The 18,427-nt window shown below is 50.2% G+C and overlaps 1 protein-coding gene and 1 long non-coding RNA gene across 5 annotated transcripts in view; one reads left to right on the forward strand and one right to left on the reverse strand.

Annotated features, from left to right (window-relative positions):
- Window positions 1-4,296: 4,296 nt before the first annotated feature.
- LOC114024646 lies at window positions 4,297-9,683 on the reverse strand. Its single transcript, XR_003566935.1, has 3 exons — window positions 8,874-9,683; window positions 8,449-8,620; window positions 4,297-6,381 (listed from the first exon to the last, which is right to left on the reverse strand). It is a non-coding gene; the product is annotated as an uncharacterized LOC114024646 (long non-coding RNA).
- A 139-nt stretch (window positions 9,684-9,822) lies between these two features.
- SPI1 (Spi-1 proto-oncogene) overlaps window positions 9,823-18,427 on the forward strand; it is a 16,745-nt gene continuing 8,140 nt past the window's right edge. For 2 of the 4 annotated variants that reach the window (XM_027837737.1, XM_027837738.1), the window contains exons 1-3: window positions 9,823-10,063; window positions 12,180-12,248; window positions 13,088-13,181. In XM_027837737.1, the coding sequence (XP_027693538.1) occupies window positions 9,953-10,063; window positions 12,180-12,248; window positions 13,088-13,181 (274 nt within the window). In that variant the 5' untranslated portion in view covers window positions 9,823-9,952. The remainder of the gene's footprint in view (window positions 10,064-12,179; window positions 12,249-13,087; window positions 13,182-18,427) is intronic. The other 2 variants (XM_027837739.1, XM_027837740.1) reach the window with 1 other exon arrangement.

An 18,427-nucleotide genomic window follows, 5' to 3' on the forward strand; every position in this document is an offset into this window, starting at 1 on the left:
ACACACACACACACACACACACACACACACACACACACACACACACACCCCTCTTATTTTCCACCCCTTTGTTCTATCCACTCAACTCCAAGTCGGGAGGTGGGAGAGCTATGTGGGAAGAGGGTGGAAGGGGGACGTTAAGTTGGAAGAAAGCAAGAAGGAAGTGGAGGAATGCAGGTAGGAGAGAGGTCAGATCACACTAGAAGGGAAAAATTGGTTTCTCCATTCTCCGTTTTCCTCTTTGTCCCACAGAGGGTGTCCAGTTACTCAAAGGAGGGGAATTAAGCCCATTCCCTATTCCCTCTCCCACCTCCCAGGCAGGGGGAAGGAGAAATCTTGGAAAGGACAAAGGCAGGCCATGAGACAGAATACGGGGGCAGCTTAACACCAGTGAGGGGATTGGAGCTTAAAGTTGTGGGCTCATAGACCATAGGACCAGCCGAAAATGAGCCGGAAGGTTCCTTAGAGGCCATCTGGTCCATCCCCCTCTTTTTAGAGACAAGGAAAGTGAGGCCCAGAGAAGAGACTTGTCCGAGGTGACTTAGGCAGTGGAAGAAGCAAATTTAGAACTGGGGTTTTCTGATTCCAAATCTATCATTCTTTCCCCTGGCTCAGGTCTCCAGAGGGCAGGGGCCTCTAACACTGGACCAACAGAATATAAGTTTCTTGAGAGGAGGGAGCAAGGAGCTTCTTGATTTATTTATTCATTTGTTTGTTTTGGCGTTATTCTAGGTCACACAGTGCCTGGCATATCCTAGGTGTTTAATAAATGCTTGTTGCTGGATTGACTGGGCACACAGAGATTAAGGTTCAATCATTATTTACGATGATGGCAGCGGTTGTGATTGGGGAGACAGTAGGGCCCTAGGGGGAAATGGGGGTGAAGGTGGGGGCTTAAAAATTCTGTTACATGGGATGGTTATTTGGGAGGGGGAGAAGGAAGGAGAAAGGCAGAAATGTAGGTGATATAAAAACAAGCCTATCAATAAAAATTTACTTTAAAAAGAAAGGGATGAGATATTGGAGGGATGAAGAGGGAGAGGAGGAGGCTTTGAGATGGGGCATGGGTGGAAGGAGGGCTGAGGAACAGAGTCTCAGAACAGGTGAGAGATGGAGGGGGAGACTTCTTGGCAAACACAGGCCTTGGCCCCCTTTCCCCTCCCCAAGGTGATGCTGGCCCAGCCGCGGTGAGCCGGAGGAAGTCACCACAGGCCTAGGGTGGGTTTGAGGTACGAGAGGCTGAGTGATGTGGCCAGGAGGTGAGCTCCCTGGCTGGAGAAGGCTGTGGTCAAGAGGAAGGAAAGCTGAGTGGCAAGGGAGGATGGAAGAAAGGGTTTGGAACACGGACGGAGGTCTGGAATGTCAGGGGCTCAGGTGCTCACGCTCCCAAGCAGGGCCTCAGCGATCTGAGGACCAAAGGTGGGGAGAGATGACGTGTCCCAGGGCCTCAGGATGGAAGGCTCAGCAGGGCACGGCTTGTCCCGGGCTACGGCCCAGGGAGCCTCTCGAAATGTCTCAACAGTTAGAGGAAGTTGCGAGAGGACAGCTCGGCTGCAGCCTACAGTAAACTCTTCCAACCCAAAGCTCAAGCTGTCTCCGCTGTCCCCTCCCCTTGGTCCAAGTCCTGGGGGGAGGGAGCTCCGGCCTTGCCTCACCTTCTTGCCCTGGGCCCCAGGTGGGTCTGCTCATGGGGGGGGTGTGGGGTGCAAGCAATGGCAGCCACCCGTCCTGACCGCCAGCTGGGGCTGGACAAGGCTGGGCTGCAAGAGCACCCACCCCACGCTTCCTGTTGCCAGACAGACCCAGGATTGCATTAGAGGCCTTGCTGGCTCCCCTCACCCCACTCCAGACAGATAGCTCAGAAGGCTGGGGGCTGATGAGGCGGGGAAGAATAGCTAAGGCCCTCAGACCCAGCCTCCACATGGGTCCCATGATGTCTAGCCTGCTCTCACCTCTGGCAGGCCTGTGCCCAGAGCTGGGCAGCCCTTCTTGGTCCTTAGAAAGCCCCCGGGGACTTTCTTTAACTCTACCTCTTGGCTAGGGGCCAGCGCTCTAGCTCCCTTCAAGGCCCAGCTCAAGGACTACCTCCTACAAGAAGGATCATCCCAATGTCTTAGTGCCCCATCCCCTGACTATTACTTTCTATCCATTTACATTGACGCCTGCGGACATGTTGCTTTGCCCTAGTAGAATACAGACTCCTTTGAGGGCAGGGACTGTTTGATTTCATGTTGTCCTTGTGTCCCCAGAGTCTCACACAATGCCTGGCACACAGAAGGCGATTAACAAATGCTTGTGGAGGGCAGCTAGGTGGCACAGTGGATACAGCACCAGCCCTGGATTCAGGAGGACCTGAGTTCAAATCCGGCCTCAGACACATAACACTTACTAGCTGTGTGACCCTGGGCAAATCACTTAACTCCATTGCCTAGCCAAAAAAAAAAAATGCTTGTGGAATTGAGCTGCATTGCCACCAATTAGCTGTGTGACCTAGACAAAATCAGTGCTCTTTTCCGACCTTCAGTATCTTCATCCATCAAAATGAGAGGGTCGGACAAGATGCTGGGGTTCTTGTCTTTTTTTGTGTCATGGATTCCTTTGGCAATTTGGTGACCCCATCTCAGAATAATGTTTTTAAAGGCATAAACTAAAACACATAAGATTATGAAGAAAAACAATTATAATGAAATACAGTTATCCAAATACCAGGTGTCTGAAAAGTCTTAGTGCAATTTTAAGTGATTAGAACTTGTATTTAAAAAGCTTGTTCACTCTCTCCATGCTAAGAGCCCCTGGCCTGCATGGTCTTTAAGGTACTTTTCAGCCCTAAGATTCTTTGAGTCTCCTGGCCTGTGCTCAGGGTGTGTTCAGAATGGGTTCCATCCATTGCCTCTAGGTAGGCGGTAAGATTCAGCCCTGTCCTGGGCTTGGGCAGTGGAGGGCAGCCTGATTCTCTGCCTGGCTGGCTTTGATCCTGGGGTATGGGGGTGGGGTGAGGAGGAGAACATTTGTTCTCTTGGACTCTGACCCATCCCTTCCCCAGAATCCCAGGAAGGGTTCGCCTCCCCATCCCCACCCCCATTGCCTGCACTCTGACATTATTTCCAATTTATCTCATCTGTAGCCTATTTGGAAATAGTTACTTGCATGTTGCATCGGCCGTTACACTGTGACCTCCTTGAGGGATGAGACTATGCTTTTGATTTTGTTTATTTCCCCAGGGACCATTAGCCCAGGGTCTGGAACATAGTAGGAGCTTTTCAAATGGTCGTTTGCTGATTATCAGCAGTTGACTATCTCCTTCTGATTGCACTGGTTTCCCGAGGCGTTCCTTGCCTTTCCTTCTCCCTAGAAGATTCACAGGATCATAGGAGTTAGAGTTGGGATGGACCTTCAGGTCATCTAGACCAACCCCATCATCTTATAGATGAATAAATGGAGGCCCAGGGTGATAAAGTGCTTTGCCTGCTGTCATGGAGCTTATTAAATAGCGGGGTAGAATTGAAACACAGGTCCTCTGACTCCACTGTACCAGGTGGTCTTTGAATTAAGTGGCTTAATTAAGAATTAACTAATTAATTAAGAATCAGGAGGTAAGTGTTTTTTTCTGAAGCCACGCAGGTAGTGTGAGAGCTGGAATCTGAATCCAGAACTCTAGATCCATTTCTAGAGTTTGGTATCATCCCAAGGAATAGACCTACAGCTAGGCCTTAATGGAGGCTTCCCCAATCAATTAACTCTGAAATGCCTCCAAGGAACAGCCTATGTGAGGCTGATAAACACAACCCAGGCCTGCCTGAGTCTGCCGGCCAGTCAACTAGTACTTATTAAGCACCTACTATGTCCTAGGCCCTGTGCTAGGGTCCCTCCCTTCCATCCATTATCAGCCCCTCCTCTACATCTTTTCTTCTCTTTTTGTCTCCTTCACTTTTTTCCTTCTCTTTCCCATCTAGGTTCTTCTTTCTCTATTTTTTTCTGTTCTCCTTCCTTTTCCTCTTCTTTTGTACCCTTAGGTCCCTTCCTCCTTTTCTTCTGTTTCTTCTTTCCTTTCTCTTCTTTTCTCTTCCCTTCTCTTCTTCCCCTTCCCTTCTCATTTCTCCCTTCTCTTCTCTCTTTTCTTCCCTTTCTTTCCCTTCCCTTCCCTTCTCTCCTCTTTTCCCTTCCATTCCTTTCCCTTCTCTTCTCTTCCCTTCTCTCTTCTCTTCTTTTCCATTCCTCTTTTCTTTTCTTCTCTGTTCCTCCATCATCTTTCTCACACAACCTCCCTCTTTTTTCTCCCCTCCACATCCTTCTCTCTTTCTCCATCTTCTTTCCTTGTCCCATCTCCTTACCCAGTTCTTTTCGTTCTACTTCTATAAATTTTGTCACCTCTTTCCTCTCTTCTCCATTTTCCCTGGTCGCAACTCTAGTTCAGGTTCTTATCACCACCCACATAGGCTGTTGAAATAAGTTTCTAGTAGATCTCCTTTCCTTTGCTTTCTTTTCCCCTTCAATCCATCTTTCATGTTGCTGCCAGGCTAACCTTGTATTCTTTCTTTTAAAAAAAATTCTAAGTTAAATTTTATATTCTTGTCCTACTCTTTCTTACATGTAGAGCTAGCTACAGTACTCCTCCACTCAAAAACCTTCAGTAGCTCTTTATTGCCTACCAAGTAAAGTCCGAACTCTCATGCTCTCCATAACATGGGCCTGATTTATCCTTTCTGGCCTTAATTAGCCCCATGCTAGATGACCTTGATTCTCAGTCTAGCCAAACTGGGCTACTCACCTAGCCCAGTTCACATCTCTTGCTTTCCCACCTCCATATTTTTGCCCATGCTGTTCTCTGTCCCTGGAATGCCTTCTCCCTGCCTGCTGAATCCCTGCCCATCCTTTAGAACAGCTCAGAAACAAGCTTCTTTGATTTCCCTCCCCCAGCCACACCCCCATGATCTTTCACCCGCACTCACGGCTCATATAACACTTGCTTGCCTCTCTCATAAAATACTATGATCATAGACTCAGAGTTGAGGGGAGCTCACAGAAGTCACCAACTCCCTCATTTTACAGACAAAGAAAATGAGGCCCAGGAAGGTCATACAGACTGTAAGCATCAGAAATGGGATTTGAGCCTGGATTCTCTGACTCTGGAGCCAGGGAATTTTCCACATCATCCTGGGGACCTTAGGAGTCATCTAGCCCGACCTTCTTAATTTCCAGCTAAGGAAACATGTCCCAGTAGATGAAGTAGCTTGCCCAAAGTTACACTGACTGCTATCTGAGTGAGAGCTGGGACAAGATCTTGGTCACCTAACTCTTCATCAAATACTTCCTGGGAGAATAAGATGATTTCTCTGACTACGAAAGCCCAAGAAAGGTTTTGTGTTCTCTTGTGGACTGACGTGCAATATGGCACATTATTATTATTTGGGCCCGTCATTCTTTGTATTTGAAAGTTCCAAGGGGTCAGGCAACACATCTTACTCACTCTGTCCTCTCCTCCAGTCCAGCGCAATGCTTTAAAAATATTTTCACCTGTGGCAAAAACAGTTGGGGGGCAGGTTGGTTACAGCTCAGAAGTGGGGTAGCTCTTGGGTACAGGTGTGTACAGGTTAAGTCTGACCTTTGACCCCAAGGGTGTTGGAGGTGAAGGTGAAAGCAGATCTGGGAGATGGTGCCACAGGGACAGACCTCTAGGAGTGGCAAGTGCCCCACACCATCTCTTGGGCTGGTGAGAGAACCTGCTGCTATCCCCTTCACCCCTTCCCTTTGGGGAGAAGCCGCATATGCTCTGTTCCCATTATCACTCTACCTCTGGAGATTTGCCAAATTGAATTATCCGGTAGAACCCAAGACCCACCTCCTCAGTAGCACTGACTCCTGTGCCTACTCTTCTCTGAATTTTGGAAATTCCCTAGCCTGGGGTTCTGGTTTCTAGAAGGGCTTCAGTCTTCAGAAGAGCTCCAGGTAAAGTGGAAAAGAAGGAAGAAAGGCTTCTGACTTGGGGGCAAACTCATTTAACTATGGGGTGTTTGTGTGTGAAGAGAAGTTCTGGGCATACTTTCTAATATTTTGGATAGGCAACCTGGCAGAGTGTCTAAGAAAGCTAAACTTGGGGTCAGGAAGATTTTCCTGCTTCATCACTTAATAGTTGTGTAACTATGGGCCAATCATTATCGCCTCTCTGAGTCTCAGTTTCCTCATCTCTAAAATGGAGCACTTGGATTAAAAGGCCAAGCTCTAACTCAATGATCTTCTTTTTGGAATTTCTTCTTGGTGTGCATGGCCCACCCCCATTCCCCACCCAGACTAGACCTTACGCTCTTTGAGGCCAAGGGGGTGTGTTATTCTTTACCTTTGAATCCCCAGAATCAAGTAGAAAGTCTTGTTTCTTGTTGGTGCCTAATAAACAATGACAATAAGTCACATTTCTTTAGTCCTTTAAGGTTTATAAGATGCTTTACTCAGGACAACCCAAGGAAGTAGGCTAGGCAAGTATTATGGGGCCCATTTTGCAGATAAGGAAACTGAGGCTCTGAGAGAGTAAATGACTGCCCACAATCACAGATCACAGAATTTGGGAGTTGGAAGGGGCCTCAGTAGCAATCTAGTTTGACCCATACAAGAACTGAATAGCCACTAAACCATACCTGACAAATGGTCATTCAGCCTCTGCTCAAAGATACCCTAAGGAGAGGAAACCCCTCACCTTCCAAGGCAAACCACTCCACTTTGGTACAGCTCTAATCGTTAGGAAGCTTTCTCCAGACATATCGATCACACAACTAACAAGTGTCTAAGAGGCGACTCCAGCCCAGGTCTTCAGTCTCCAAGTCCTGTGCTTTATTCACTGTGGTAGGTTGCTTCTCGTAAGTACTGGGTGCAGACTCTGAGATGCCAGGCTCCTGAGGGGTGGGACCTCCTGCATGGGCTCTAAACTCTAGGTGCAAACAGGTGTTTAATAAAAGTTTTCTGATGGTGAGAGAAGAGTTTTCTTTCTTTCCCCTTGTCTGACTGCATGGTACACAAGAAAAAACCCCTGCTAATCCAGATAGGCCTACACAACCCATGGAGCATCTGTGCATGCCCGTGTGTGTGTGTGTGTGTGTGTGTGTGTGTGTGTGTGTGTGTGTGTGCGCGTGGCTCCCATTCATAAACAGCTTTTATTCTGGGGGCCCCACTTTTATGACAGATAAACAACAAAGAGCAGAGCCAGATGCAACGCTCATCATAGATTTTTAGATCTAGAAGGAACCTTAGAAGTCAGAAAGACCACCACCCTGCATAGTTAAGGAATCTGAGGACTATTGGGGGTAGAGATTTGTCTAAGGTCATCCAGATGGGTGGAGGCAAAACCAGGACTAGAGCCCATTCTTCTGACTCTTAGGCCAGGGCTCTTCTATGCTGAGCTAAATCTCCTCTCCCCCTAACCCCCTGCCCCTAACCGTCTCCTAAACTGGAGTCAAAGGACCTGGGCTTAAATCCCACCTCTGACACTACACGTATGACCTCAAGCAAATCACATTACCTGGGCCTCAGTTTACTCATCTGTAAAATAAGGAAGTTGTCCTAGATGTTTATTAAGGTCCTTTCCTACGATCCTATGATCTTAAGTGTGAGCCTGACTCAGGAGAACCTTGCCAAGGAAGCCAGGAGGGAGACACAGCCCTTCTATTCAAAAGCTAAAGGAGAAAGGGAGCTTAGAATGGAGTCCCTAGAGAAGGGGAACAAGGGCGATCTGCTTCCAGCTGGATGAACTGGCACTGAGTAATCTGGAGTGCAGCAGATCAGAGGATTTAGAAATGGAAAAGACCTTAGAGCAGAGAACAGAGAATAGCAGTCAGACGAGATCCTAGAACAGAGAATAGAGAATATTAGAAATGGAGAGGACCTTAGAACAAGGAATGTCAGAGCTGGGAGGAACCTTAGAACAAGGTACGTCAGAGCTGGGAGGGACCTTAGAACAAGGAATGTCAGAGCTGGGGTGGGGGGAGGCCTTAGAACAAGGAACGTCAAAGCTGGGAGGGACCTGAGAACAGAGAATGTCAGAACTGGGAGGGACCTGAGAACAAGGAATGTCAGAGCTGGGTGGGTCTTTAGAACAGAGACTGTCAGAGCTGAGAGAGGTCTTAGAGGTCTTTCTAATCTAAGCTCCTCATCTTGCAGATGAAGAAACTGAGGCCCAGAGAGGGAGAACAGCTACTTGGGCTCCAGCTTAGAAGAGTTTTCAGACCAACAGAATGGGTCACAGGGAAGGAGGTTTTCTAGGTAGTGTTCCCCCTGAACTGGTTGAAAAGCTGGCATGGAATGGAGTTGGGGGGAGAGGGCTGGTCTGGAAACAGGGACCGCAGGGATTTTGATGGAAAGGATGGTATGTGATGCTCAGGTTCTCAGGGCTGAGGGAAAGGAAGTTGGCGTGAATAGGGTGAGGGAGGAAGCTGGCATGGATGCCTGTGATTCACCACATACCTGTGATCTAGGCTGGGGCCCCAGTTACACCGAGAAGCTGCTGCTGTTTCCCCTAGGAAGGGCCTGGGGGCCAAGGGCATCGTGCCCTGGAGTCCTTATCAAGGTGAAGTTCCTGCTTCCTCTGCATTCTCTCAACCTCCTGAGATGCCTGCACGGTCCAGTCCCTCAGAACCTTACAAGACAGAACGTTAGCCTGGAAGGGGCCTTAGAATCCTGGTCTGCCTGTTCCAGGTCTTCACCCCTGCTCCCGCCCCGGGCAATCCACCCTCCTGCTCAAGTGCGATGCTGACTTTTCTGAAGTGTCAGCTTGACCAATGGACTTCCTGCCAATGAACTTCAGAGGGTCGCTATTACCTTCAGGATCAAAGAGAAATCAGCTCCTCTCTCTGATACTTAACACTTTTCATAACCTAGAGCCTTCTTACCTTTCCAGCCTTCCCATGTTCTGTGCCCCTCCACGCTCCCAAAACCCTGGCCAGCCTGCTTTTTGTCATCTAGAACACTCCCTCTCTCATCTCTATCCTTTTGTGCTGGCTGTCTCCCCCACCCCTACTCTCACCCCCAAGTCTGGAACGTTCTGTCTTCTCACGGCTGCTTTTTAGTTTCCATGGCTTCCTTCCAAACTCAAAGTCCCCCTTGTGCAAGAGAGCTGCCCCATGCTGCCCAGCTGCTAACACCTTCTTTCAGATCACCTTTCTTTCTACTCAGCACACAGAACATCAGAGCTGGAAGATGCCTTAGAACACAGAATATGAGAACTGGAAGGGACCTTTGAGCATAGAATATCAGAGCTTAGAACATAGGACATCAGAGCTGGACTTTCGAACATAGAATGTCAGGGTCAGGGAAGGTCCTTAGAACATGGAACATGCAGTACTAAAACCGGGAAGAACTTTAGAATACAAAACCAAATGAAAACAGTGTTGGCCACGTGGGAATCAGGTTGGCCCCAAGGAGATTTCACAGGGAACCTGGGGGTCATTTTGCTACAGGAAGCCATGGCAATACCAGCCATTGCCACTGCCTGGCTGGGAGGCCACTAGGCCCCACCAGGCCTCTGGGGGAAAGGGTCAGGTCTCCCAGGCCTTGGTCTCAGCCCTCTCCTCCCCCTCCTGAACCCACTGCCCCCTTTCAGGCTTCCCCCCAGCCCCCAGAGGGCCGCCTGCTTCCTCTGAGCTGGTGACTCTGGCCTGGTGGCCTTTACAGCCTGGTCTCCTCCTGCCACCTGCCTCAGGGGCCAGCCAGAGACTTCCTGTAGCGCAAGAGATTTATGCAAACGGGCTGGGGTGGTGATGTCACCCTGGGGGGGACTATCTCCCAGCTACAGGCCCTTCGATAAAATCAGGAACTTGGGCTGCTTTGCAATGTCAAGGGAGGGGGCTCACGTCGGGATCAGCCAGGCCAAGGGGCAGGACTGAGGCTCCTTCGAAAGCCTCCCTGCCCGCCCCCACTGGGTGCCCGCCTCCCACCCCCAGCCCCACCAGACCTGACCCTGTGGCTCCCAATGCCCAGGGGCTCCGGAGTGGGCCCTGCCGAGGCAGGGGAGCTGACGGGCCCTGAGATCGGGTGGATGTTGCAGGCGTGCAAGATGGAAGGGTTCCCCCTCGTCTCCCCTGTGAGTATGGGGGCTCCCTCCCCCTCCCCCTCCCCTTCCAGCCCCCTCTGGTTTTTAATCAGTGGGAAGCTGGTGTTTCCTCCCTGGGGGCCCTGGATGAGAAGATTGGGACGGAGCTTTTCCCCCGATTATGCCCTGGAGGGCTAAGGACTGACGGAAAGCTCAGTTAGGGACAGAGGGTGGGAGGAATGGAGGCCAACGGGTGCCGAGGGCTGGATGGTGATGGGGTCTACTATGCTAAGGGCCCCTTCCCCGGTTATTTCTAGCCTAGAGCTGTGTGGGCTTGGCACCAAAACTAGATGGAGCACAGATTGGAGAGGCAGAGACGACAGAGGGTGGGGCATCCAGGGCCTGGGTGGGGGGCTGCATGTGGATCAGAACAGGAATCCCCTGCACCTTGGAACAGAAAGAAAGGGATGGAAGAGGGAGTGAGGCTAAAGTCAGGGAGAGGGCAAGGGGGCACAGGTCCGGGTGGGGGTAGAAGTAGAAACAGATGGCAAGTACCTAGAGCTCTGGGGAAGGGGATGGGCTGGTTGGCCCTACAGTGAGGTTCTATGATTCTAGGAGGCCAGGGCAGGAAAGTGGGCGATCAGGGAGGTCAAAGGGCTGGGAGATAGATCGGTCCCCAAGACAGCAGGCTGACGTGAAAATGGGCTCCCAGGGAAGCCCAGGAGCCCAGGGTGGGGGATCAGGGACGGGATGGGACGAGGGAAGAAAGAACAGGAGGACAGACCCTCACAATGCTCCTCTGCCCTCCCCTTGGGGCAGATCACCGAGCAGAGAAACCCTCTCGATGAGGCTCCATCTTCCTTCCAACCCCTACAAGAATGAGAGATGGTAGGGACATTTTTGCTGGGCTCAGCCCAGCCGCTCTTCTCTTCACTTGACTCAGGCTTTCCCAGCCTGGCTAAAGTCCTACTCGGGGTGGAACCCACAGTCAGATTTTGGGAGTCTGAGCTCCCCCCAAGCTGAGGCCAAGCCAATACCAGCTCCCAGCCTCCTCATCCAGCCTGAGCTGGATAGGTCTCCCAGAGCCTTCTGGTACCCTGTATCTGTTGAACCCCCACCCCCTTCCCTTTGGAGAGCTGGGTTCTCTGAGGTCTCTTTGGTCTGAGATGTGGTGGGAGGGGAAGACAGATCATCTTGGTTCCCACCCCACCCCACCCCAAACATTGCCTCCAGACTTAGGGACTCAGGGTCTGTCTCAATAGTGACCCTTGAAGAGCCTCTGTTTCCCCAAACTGCTGATTTCAGGGACTATAGCACAGAGGCCTTCTTCCCCCATTCCCCATTTGCTCCCATGTCATCTCAGCCCTCTATCTCCAGATAACTCTCTAGATACAACCCCCTGCTTTATGCTGAAACCCAGACAGTCTGATGGATTTACCTGAGTCCTGACCCTCTAGATTCTTGGGATCCCTCACTTTTCTCCACAACCTAGAATTTTCCTGAAGATTTCTCAGCAAGGCAGGGGAATTTCTCCCAGGGTTGGGAGGATGCTAAGCATTTGGGATGCCTCTTCCAGGCAAAATTATTTCTATGGCTGCCCCCAAACCTGCTTCAGTCCCCAAGTCTGGGTTAAATGTACTTCTCACCATTATAAGCCTCTGTGAATGAAAGGGGAGGCCTTGGCTGCTCTTGGGGTAGCTCTACAAGGGAGTAGGAGAACAGTCAGGGAGGGAGGGCCTGTCCAGCCTACCCAGCCCCAAGCCACGTCTGGATTAGTTCAGGGAAAACCTAGGAGCATAGCTTTAGAGCTGGAAGGGACCTTAGAGGTCACAGAATTCAACTCCCTCATTTTACAGATGAGGAAACTGAGGCCCAGAGAAGGGAAGGGACTTACCCATCTGTATGATGGAAATGGACAATTCAGCCAAAGCTACCAGCTTTGGGAGCTAGCCCCTAGGACAGGTTCCAAGGGAGAGGATTATTGTGTGTCTGTTGGTGAGGAATGGACCTGGGGTGGGGTGTCTGTGAATGTGAGGATGAGCTGTGGATTTGGTGGGGGGCTGAAGCTGAGAGTGCTCAAGGCGTGTGACAACACGTGTGGGTGTGAGGGAGGGTGGGGGGTGAGAGAGGGGGGATGTTGTCCCTCAAACACTTTTTTTGGAAGTAGGTGGGGACTGAAAACAAGGGGGTACCTGAAGGCAGAGTGAACTTAACTGTGTGTGAAGGGGGAGGACAGGTGAGTGAACGTGAGACCTCATGAGAACCGGTGGGAATGGAGGAGAGGAGTGAGGGCTGGGGGGCGAGGGGGAGACTGGGGGCAGGGGAAGAAAGGCAGATGCAAACATAGGTAGACAGACAGACAGACAGGTAGATAGATAGAATATTAATGAATTATTTATCATATGTCATAGCACTGCAGTAAGCAGTAAAGATACAAATACAAGCAAGCAAGGGTGTTCCTTCCCTCAAGCAGTTTACATTCTAACGGGAGGAGATACCAAATAAAGGGCACCCAGAATGCAGGAGACAAGGAGGGTGGGGAGGGAAGGAAGGATCATGGAATCATGGATTTAGGGCTGGAAGGGACCTTGGAGGTATCAAATTTGACCCTTCCATTTACAGAGGAGGAAACTGAGGCACAGAGACATTAAATGATATTTCTGGGTTGCACAGCTACTAAGTATCTGAAGGGGGGATTTGAACTCAAGGAGGAGATACTATTGTTCCCTTCAGATGCAGACACATATTTCTCACCTCTGACTGTCTGCTTCAATTCTGGACTCTCTAGGCTCCTTAAGGACTTCCCTAGGGCCATGGTAGCTGGTGTCCTCATCCCATACCCCAATCTGCATGAAGGTCTTCAGATCTCTGACTCTACTCCACCCCTACTCACACTTTAACTCTGCCTTGGGAAGGACCCCCACGTCACAGTTCCCACCTTGCAGATGGATAGGGAGAGAGAACACAGGCAAGGAAAGGAGCTATGGATTGGGTGTGGGGGATTAGGGGATGTGTAGGCCAAAACGAAGACCCCCAGATCTTTGGGCAAGACCTCAACCCTTCCCTTCTCTACAGCCATCAGAAGACATGGTGCCCTATGACACAGATCTATATCGACAAACTCACGAATATTATCCATACATCAGCAGTGATGGAGAGAGCCATAGTGGTAAGTGGTTCCCATCTCTCCCCTCTCTCAAAGGCCCTATGGCTAGGGTGGGGGGGTTAACTGTTGCATCCTGTCCTCTTTGGCTTCCAATGTACAATGCCAAAGGCGAGCATACCCTGGGGATCCATGCAGCTCATGAATAAATCAATCAACAAACATTTATTAAGTACTGGTTAGGTACTAGGCTCCGGGGATGCAAAGACAGAAGCAATTCCTACTCTTGGGGAGTTTATACTCCCCATGTAAGTAGACAGGTGTGTCTAAATCTTCTCTCTTTACTCTGCTCCTCCCTAAGCCATGGGCAGGTGTCTTTGAAAGTGTCCTTAGAACATCTATTACTTGGAAAAGCTTAGCTGGGACGTGCGTGTGTGGTGCGGGGAGAGGGGTTATTATTATCGTCATTAACACTGACTTCCTTGTTAAATTGATCATGATCAGAAGCAACACCAAACCCTGGGTCTAGACCAGGGACAGGCCTAGGAGGTCAATTAGTCCACCCCTCTGCTTTATAGAGACCAGTAGGCTGAAACCCAGAGAGCCTGATGGACTTAGCTGAGTTTACACAGGGAGTAAATGGCAGAGAGGCATTGGAATTCAGGTCCTCTTACTTAAAACCTAGCAAATTTTATTGACTGTACCATTATAGAATCACAGGAATAAAAGCCAGAAGGAACCTTACAACCCATAAAATCAGACCTGAGAAGGTCCTTAGGGCTCAGACTGTCAGGGAACTTAGAACACCAACTGTCAGAATTGTTAAAGCTGAAAAGGAATTTAGAATCCAGAATGTTAGAGCTGCGGAGAACTTTAAAACAAACTTTAAAACAAAACTTTAAAACAAAGATTGTCAGAACTGGGTAGGGCCTTAGAACCTAGAATGTCAGAGTGGCAGGGACCTTAGAACACAGAAGGTCAGAGTTGGGAGGGATCTTAGAACATAGAAGGTCAGAGTAGAGGGACCTTAGAACACAGAACGTCAGAACTGTGAAGAGCCTTAGAATACAGACGGTTAGAGCTAGGAGGTAATTTAGAACATATAATGTTAGAGCTGGGAGGGCCTTTGAGCAAATATTGTCAGAACTAAGTAGGACCTTAGAACACAGGATGTCAGAGCTGGGAAGAACTTTAGAAATGATCTGGTGCATCCCTCTTGTTCCACTAATGAGGAGGACAGCAAGGCTCAGAGGGAAGTACCTGAGGAGATGCAGACAGAGTTAGGGTTGCTCCCCCCAGTGGGGGAGGGGTTTGGACCCTGTACCATTGAGTGGTCTCTGATAGCGTTGGCCTGCCATCAAGGCAATGTAAGCGCCTAGCTGAGGTTGGGGCATGGAAGCAGACAGAAATAACGCAAGGTAAGGTGTGATGGGGAGGAGAGAGCCAGGCCAACCTAAGTAGGAGAGATCACTCTTGGCCAGGGGGTGGGCAGGGAAGTATTCATGGAGGAAGGAGCCTGCAGGAAGGATTTGAAAGAGCGCCACCCCCAACAATGTAAGAAGAAACAGGAAGGGGTTTCAAGCCTCTAATGGAGTTAGGGTTTGGACCCTGGACCTCTGCTAGCCTTGGCCCACAGACTGACAGTGTCAGCTCCTAGCTGAGTTTGGGGCGCCTGGCCAAAGGCAGTAGGGGTAGGGGTCTAACACAACTGGAGACAGACCAGGCTATCCAGTCAGAGGAGGCCAGGAAAGTCCCAAGGTCCCAGGGGACACTGAGGCATCCAAGCTGCTAACTCCACGGGTCATTTGAGATGAAGACAGAAAGCCTACTGTCCACCCTTCCACCAAGATCTGGAGTCTATAGAAGAAAAGAGGACCAGGAATACTGGATTCAGGGTTTGGGGAGTAGGGCTAGAATCCCTGGAGGCCCATGAACCCATAACAAGGCTAGGAAATGACCTCTCCCCATCAGGTCTTGAAGAGTTGGGGGGACAGAAAAGAGGTATCTTTAGGTTGAGCTGTACAGATAGATCTAGGGTGATTCCCCCCCCCCCGACTCCCAAGGAAACTGGATTCAGAATCAGAAATAGTAGTATTATTTTCAAATATAGGCCAAGGCTTGATAAGGTAGGCAGTGGGAAAGATGCTGGATACCTACACAAGGCTAGCATTCTCTAGAGCCACATCTGGAAGTCATATCCTCAAGCCCTATCCGTTCAATTCCATTTTTACTAAGCAGCAACTATGTTGGCATCCACTTTGGGGGGAGGGGGATACAGGGAGTCAGCACCTGAGAGCCCCATCTGGGAGCCCTTGGGAATCCCAGGGACCCCCATGCCCAGGGCAGGGAAGGCTCTTTTGAAACCCAGGAGATCTGACTCCCTCCTTATGAGGTTCCATAATAGGATAGTGTTGCCCTTATGGGAGGGGCTGCTTGAGAGTTCTGAGAAGCCAGCACTGACTCACACCCCTTACTCCTGACAGTGCAGTTCCCTGGAGGAGCTCAAGGGAGGGATTGGTGGATTGCAGGCCTGGGGTCTAGTGTTAAATTAGCTTTGCCTCATAAACACCATTCTTCCCTACACACCCAATCTTCACTCCAGTTACAAAACTCTAGAGGCCCAAGGCAAGGCTGTGGAGAATTTGACAATGCCTAAGAATCACAGAAGTGTTGGAGAATCATTGTCCTTGCCCCCGGAGCCAGCTGTTCTGGCCCAGTGGGGCTACAGAGCCTGGTTGAGGGAACAGAAAGGAACCAGTGAGCCCTAGGGCATCTGACCCAGCCCCAGAACCCAGAACAATCTCAGAGCCAGGGCTAAAATCTGGGGCTACCCCAGGGCGCATAGGAAGAGGATGGGTTCAGTTGGCCTGGAATTCCCCCTGTGCCACTCATACTTCTCATGGCCCTGGAGGTGCTCAAGCCCCCTGGGGTCCCTGGGGCAAGCAGTAGACTGGAGCTAGTAACCTCAGCCTGGACTAGACCTCTCCTCTCTCCCCACACTGAGAGGCATCCAAACGCTAGTCACTTTCCAATCCTGAGATCTATTTCACTGGGATGGAGGGTCTGGCAACCCCTGGTGGCCACATGGAGCAGTGCAGGGCCGCGTCAGTCACCTGAGAAAGCAAAGATTCTCCCGGGGGGTAGGGAATGACCCAGAGCTTTTGGACTGAGTTCCTTTCTCCATCCCTGTCCCAGGACTCAGTTTTCCCACCTGTAAACTGGAAATGATGACAGCTGTTCTATATACCAAATAAGATGTGGGAAGGCAAAAAGATGCAGCCAGGTGGAAGAGAATTAGTTTGTCTCCTGGCCCTGAGCCCACTTGGCCTGAGTTAATATTCCACTGGTCTGGTGAGCTGGAATCTTGTGAAGAAATCCTATCTTGCCGTGATTTACTGAGGTTCAAGGTCCAGTAACTAGGTCCAAATAGATTTTCTACTAAAAACCCCTCCCCCCAAAAAATATTAGGATGTGGGCTAGAGGCTCAATATGGGTGTTGGATACTGGAAGGTAGAGAAGGGCTGGTGGAAGAATCATAGGATCAGAGGAGGGGAGAGGTGATTTTAGGGACATCTGTCTACCCCTATTCTTTCAACCATATTGAAAGTGAAAAAGGGGGTCAGCCCATTCACCCTGCAGGCATCCCCATCAGCACCTTCCCCCCACCCCCCATGGACTCCGTTCTCCGGAGCCCCTCATGGCCAGAGAAGCCATGGGGACTTTCCCAATTCCCCCCTCCTTCTGAGGCACCAGGAGGAGGGAATTTCCCTTCTTGGGAGCAGGGGCCCCTCCCCCTTCCTCCCACCATCAGCCCCTGCTCTTTAACTGCACCCATCCTGACTCCTTCTTTGGCCCAGTTCAGGAGAGAAGTGATCCTTTCCCCATCTTCTCCACTTCCTTTCTCTCCTGTTTTCTCCTCCCCAGAGGCTGGAGGGAAGCATCTGCCCAGTCCTGCTCCCCTGGCCCTCCCTGGGCTCCCCCTTCTGTGACCATCCTAGGCTCTCTGCTGGAAAGAGATAAGGCTAACCCATGGACGTGCAGGAGTTTCAGGGGTGGGGTTTGTTCTGAGAGTTGGTTGGATTGGTTTTAGATTTAGAGGTTTTTCTGCCTGTGTGTGATTGAATATGTGTGTAATTGAGTATACGATTCCATATTCAGAATAGGCATTTGGCTACTTTGCCTCCTGAAAAGGTAGTGTCACCATAACCTGGTGACTTTTGCCATGGGGCCTGGTACACCTGGGGTAGAGGTGGAAAACATCACACTTGGCGTAGAGGTGGAAAACAATCCCCATTAAGAGCTGGCCTGCATAATGATTTTTAAGGTTTGCAAAGCACCTCATTTCCATTATCTCACTTGAGTCTTCCAAAAAGCCCCTGAGGCAGACACTAGAGGTAGGTTATTCCCATTTACAACTGAGAAAAACTGAGGCTAGGAGGGGCTGAATACCTTGCCGCAACTCACACAACTAGTAAGTAGTGGGGGTGCATTTCAGATCCAACATACTCTCTTCTACAGAGTATGGAAGAATGAACACATCTGGTTCCCTGATGCTAGGATGGGACTCACTGAACATTTTTTATAAATTCCTTCAACTACTATTTATTGAGTGTACTAAGTGCTTAGTATTCTGAGCATTGCTTTGATAATGCAGAGACAGGAGCACGTGCCAAGAAGCCTTTCTAAGACCGCAGGTGACAGACACCGAGCTCTTCAGATCATTAGAAATGCCTTGATGGAGGAGACTGGGCAGGAAGCTCTAGGGAGGGGCTAGGGGAATGCGGAGAAAAGCAGCAGACAGATACAATGTGGGTGAGGAAATAGTGCCAGTAGGAGCAAAAGATTCCACGTTAGGCTCCTGAAGACTATCCCCTGGGGTCACTGGCCCCCAAGGGCTTCTGGGGCTCTAAACAAAGCCATGGTAAGGTGTGCTCCTGGGAGGCTATGGGCGGCTCAGCTCCCTCCACCTTCAGAGAGGGCACAGATGTGGAGGCAGAGAAGGGCCAGAGAAAAGACCTTTGATCAAGGACACTGGGGAGAGGGGAGGAGGGGAATGGATCACCACAGAGCACAGAATGTCAGGAAACCTTTAAACTTAAAATGGCAGAGCTGGAAGGAATTTTAGGAGAGAATGTTAGAGCTGAGAGAAGACCTTAGAACACAGAAGGTCAGAGTGAGGAGGGCCCTTAGAACACAGAAGGTCAGAACTGGGAGGGCCTTAGAACACAGAAGGTCAGAGTGAGGAGGGCCCTTGGAACATAGAAGGTGAGAGCCAGGAGTGTTTTTAGAACACAGAAGGTCAGAGCTGGGAG

The sequence above is a fragment of the Vombatus ursinus genome, unplaced genomic scaffold (assembly GCF_900497805.2).
Source record: "Vombatus ursinus unplaced genomic scaffold, bare-nosed wombat genome assembly UNPS02014822.1, whole genome shotgun sequence".
NCBI classification, from domain to species: domain Eukaryota; kingdom Metazoa; phylum Chordata; class Mammalia; order Diprotodontia; family Vombatidae; genus Vombatus; species Vombatus ursinus.